Genomic DNA, 4,181 nt, shown 5'->3' on the forward strand with positions numbered 1-4,181 from the left:
CGCGGGGATTTGTGCACGCACAGCACAAGTCCCCGTGCGTTTCCGTATTCCCGTACAGTCCAAATTCAGGAAGCCCTTCAGCTTCTCCCGCAGATTGCGAAGAAGAAGCGAGCGGGTGACCAAACTTTGCTTAGCTTTGCGTTTTAATGACGGTGAAATGAAAGGCGGGCAATGACCAACGACTTGGCACCGAGTTTGAATTTCAGGCTGCGAGGCCCTAGCTCGGGGTGGGAGCTTCGTTGAAGGCGCATCGCAAAACCCAAGCATTCCTTTCTTTTACTTCTCCTCCTCCACCGCCGGGGATCAGAGCAGGGGCCGAAGCTCGCTCTATCCCCTCTTCTCCCGGGAACTGTCGGAGCAAAGTCCTGCGGGGGTCCCCACCGCTCCCCGGAGGCGGTCGCTGCGGGGGAGAGCGCACCGTGAGCCCGCAGGGAGCGGGCACCTCCTCCCGGTACCCCCCGGTTACAGCGAGCGAAGAGAGAAAGGGAGATTTTCTCCTGGACGTTGTCATAGATCAAGCGATGCGTGACTCGGGTTTAAGCAATGAAACAATCGGAATCAATTAGCTGGCGGAGGTGAGTTTGGACGTGTAAAATTCACGTCAGGCCGGCTAGGAAGCATTGATTAAAATGTCACCAGTGTGAGGTTATGGCCACGGAAAGCAGCGGGCTGTGCGCAGGAGAGGCTCGGGAAAAGAAATGGGGAAGGGGGGAGGGGAGGAAAGGGGGGAGCCTCTGTGAGACGCAGTGTGGAGTTTAATAAGAAGTGACAGAAGTAATAAGGAGACTTTGGATTCTTAAAAAAAATAATAAAAATTTATATATATATATATAATTTTTTTTTTTTTAGTGAACGGGGGGGCCTCGCCGTTTTGATGCCCGGTGGAAAAAGGAGCGGAGAGAGTTCGGGGATCGCCGTGGGTGTCTGTGGGACAGATCGGCGCTGAGATTTTCTCCTGGACAGGTGGGAAAAGGAAGGGGAAATAAAGTGCAAATGTCACCCTTACGCGATATTTGGGGGCTGGAGAGGAACGCTGAGACCGGTGCGGGTTTGTGAAAAGGAAAAAAAAAATGGAGAGGTGTTAGGAAACATTGCATAGTCCCTCTTCCCACTCCAGGAGAGCGTTTGGGATTCTCTCCCTGCCTTTTGGCTTTTGCCACTGGTCTGAACAGCAGCGAGAAGAACATCGTGAAATATCTTTTTTTTTTTTTTTTTTTTTTTTTTTTCCCTGCACTTTATTCACCTGCTTTGGAAAAGAAAATGAGAATAAGGAGCTGCAGATTATTTGCTGGGATTTTTTTTTTTTTTTTTTTTTTTTTTTCCCTCTAGCTGGGGGCATCGTGCAATCAGAAAATTCCATTTGCGCCGTGCTTTGAGCAAGAGCAGGTTTGGGAAATGGCAGTTTTGAAGGGGAGCACGGTACCAACATCCTCGCCCTTGCGTGGAATGCCTGAGATGTTTAGGGCTGGAAATCAACTTTATTTTCCCTCCTTTCTCTTTTCTCCCACCCCATAATTTGTAACAGTGTTTGACAATTCTGACCGCTAAAAGAAGTGGGTTTTATACTCAGGGAATATGTTCATTTTCTTGGAGGCAAAGTGGCTCATATAGTAGTGGCAAAAAAAAAAGAAAAAAATAAAAAAAATAAAAAAAGGTGGGGGGGAGAGAAAGGAAAACAAAGGAAATGGAAAAGAAAAAGAAAGGAAATGGAAAAAGTAGGGGAGAAAGAAGGGAAAACAGAAGGAAATGGGGAAAAGAAAGGAAAGGAGAAAAGAGAAAGGTGGAAAAAAGAAGGGGGAAAAAAGGAAAGGAAAGTAGAAGGGGAAGAAGGGGGGGGAAGAAAAGGGGGGAAAAAAGAATGGAAAAAAGAAAAAAGGAGAGGAAGAGGAAAAAAAGAAAGGGAAAAAAAGAATGGAAAGGAGAAAAAGAAAGGGGAAAAAAGGAAAGGAGAGTAAAGGGGGAAGAAAAGGGGGAAAGGAAAAGGGAAAAAAAAGGAATGGAAAAAAGAATGGAAGGTGGTGGGAGAAGAAGGGAGAAACAAGGAAAAGGAAAAAAAAGAAAGGAAAGAAGGAAAAAGAAAGGAGGGGGGGGGGAAGAGAAGAAAGGGGGGAAAAGAGAGGGAGCAGGGAAGAAAACAGAAACGGAAAAAGAAACAGAAAGCAAAGGGAAAGAAAAAAGAAAGAAAGAGGGAGAGGGGTAAGGAAGGAATGGGAAAAAAAGGCACAAACAGAGCCCCCTTTCCACCTCGTCCTCCCGAGACCCCGTCCCGGCTCGAGGCTCTTCAGGAGGCGCTGAGGGCTGCGCGGTGCCCCGGGGCCCCGACGGGGCGTCCCGTCCACTTCTCGTCCGGGAGGACCAAAGGCAGGGATGGGGGCGGCGAGGAGGGGTCCGGCCCTGTCCGCTCCCCCGGCTTCTGACGTCACCGTGCCCACGGGGGGGGGGGGGGGGGGCGGCTCCCAGAGAAGCGCGTAGCTCCGCGCTGCCTCCGCCTCCTCCTCTTCCGCGGAGAGGGCAGGGGCCGGGCGGCCGCGGGGATGCGCGTCCTGTCCGGCGGTGACCCGCGGAGGTAAAACGGGGATCAGACGGAGAGGTGGAAACTGGGGCTGTGGGGCTTCGGAGCGACCGCGGAGTGCGGTGGGGAACGGTCCTTACGGCGGCTGGGGGATTTATGGGGATGCTGGGTGGGATGTGCATGGTAATGCAGAGGCAGTGAGTAGGGAATGGGGTGGGAAGCGCTCGGTGCAGAATCAGTCTTCCCGCAGATGGCTTTAGAGTGGTGCTGTGCGTGCTTTGTGTCCCAGCAAATTCAAGGGAGGGCATTTAGGGAGCCGGGCATCTCGGGGACATGTTCCTCTTCCCCTTCACCTTGCCCTTCCCCTTTCTCCTCCCCTTCTCTTGACAGTGACGGCTCTGTGTCCCTCTCTTTCTGCCCTGCTGACAGCTCCACGTTTCTCATTCTCCCCACAGCTGGAGCGCAGCGGCCCCCCTGGCATTGAAGAGATGGCGACCAGCCCCCTGCCCACTCCCACGGACATTTTGCTGCCATCTCCATCCAGCGCATACCCACCGGACCCCATGAGCCAGCAGCAGCGTGCTGGCCACGCCGCCATGAAACCCAACCAAGTGGGGCAGGTGATCCTCTACGGCATCCCCATCGTCTCGCTGGTGATCGATGGGCAGGAGAGGCTGTGCCTGGCGCAGATCTCCAACACGCTGCTCAAAAACTTCAGTTACAACGAGATCCACAACCGACGCGTGGCTCTGGGCATCACCTGCGTGCAGTGCACACCAGTGCAACTGGAGATCCTGCGGCGCGCCGGGGCCATGCCCATCTCATCGAGGCGCTGCGGGATGATCACCAAGCGGGAGGCAGAGAGGCTCTGCAAATCCTTCCTGGGGGAGAACCGTCCACCCAAGCTGCCTGATAACTTCGCTTTTGACGTGTCCCATGAGTGCGCCTGGGGGTGCCGGGGGAGCTTCATCCCCGCCCGCTACAACAGCTCGCGCGCCAAGTGCATCAAGTGCACCTACTGCAGTATGTATTTCTCCCCCAACAAATTCATCTTCCACTCGCACCGCACTCCCGATGCCAAATACACGCAGCCCGATGCCGCCAACTTCAACTCCTGGCGCCGCCACCTCAAGCTGACAGACAAGAGCCCCCAGGACGAGCTGGTCTTTGCCTGGGAGGACGTCAAGGCCATGTTCAACGGAGGAAGTCGCAAGCGGGCACTGCCGCCCGCACCCACTGCCACCACTCCTGGGACCGCCGCTGTCCCCCAGTGCCACACACTGGGCTCGGTGAAGGCAGCGGCCGTGGTGGGGGGTGGCTTGCTGGCCCCACACCTTCTGGCCGCAGCTCCCCAAGAGCTGCAGCAGAAGCGGCCACGCTTCGAGGAGGACGAGGAACTGCACGAGGCCGTGGCGGTGGCAGGAGGGAAGAGCCCGCGGAGCTACCCGCTCATCCCAGTGCCCAGCAAAGGGGCCTTTGGAGGAGTGCTGCAGAAGTTTCCAGGCTGTGGGGGCCTCTTCCCGCATCCCTACGGCTTCCCCGCAGCCTTTGGGCTCTGCCACAAGAAGGAGGAGGGCAGCGGTGCGGGTGATGCCCTCGGAGGGACGGCGGCCCATAAAACCGGAGGGGGGACAGCAGGCGGCGGGGGGCTCTCCGGGCTCTTCTGGCC

General features: G+C 55.4%; 1 protein-coding gene across 1 annotated transcript in view; it reads left to right on the forward strand.

Moving 5' to 3' along the window:
* The first annotated feature begins 3,000 nt into the window (after positions 1-3,000).
* The window catches only part of SKOR2 (SKI family transcriptional corepressor 2), an 18,916-nt gene continuing 17,735 nt past the window's right edge, over positions 3,001-4,181 (forward strand). Inside the window, exon 1 of the mRNA XM_048931716.1 lies at positions 3,001-4,181. This exon is cut by the window's right edge and continues 859 nt beyond it. Within this exon, the coding sequence (XP_048787673.1) occupies positions 3,001-4,181 (1,181 nt within the window).

The sequence above is a fragment of the Lagopus muta genome, chromosome Z (genome assembly GCF_023343835.1).
Source record: "Lagopus muta isolate bLagMut1 chromosome Z, bLagMut1 primary, whole genome shotgun sequence".
Classification (NCBI taxonomy): Eukaryota; Metazoa; Chordata; class Aves; order Galliformes; family Phasianidae; genus Lagopus; species Lagopus muta.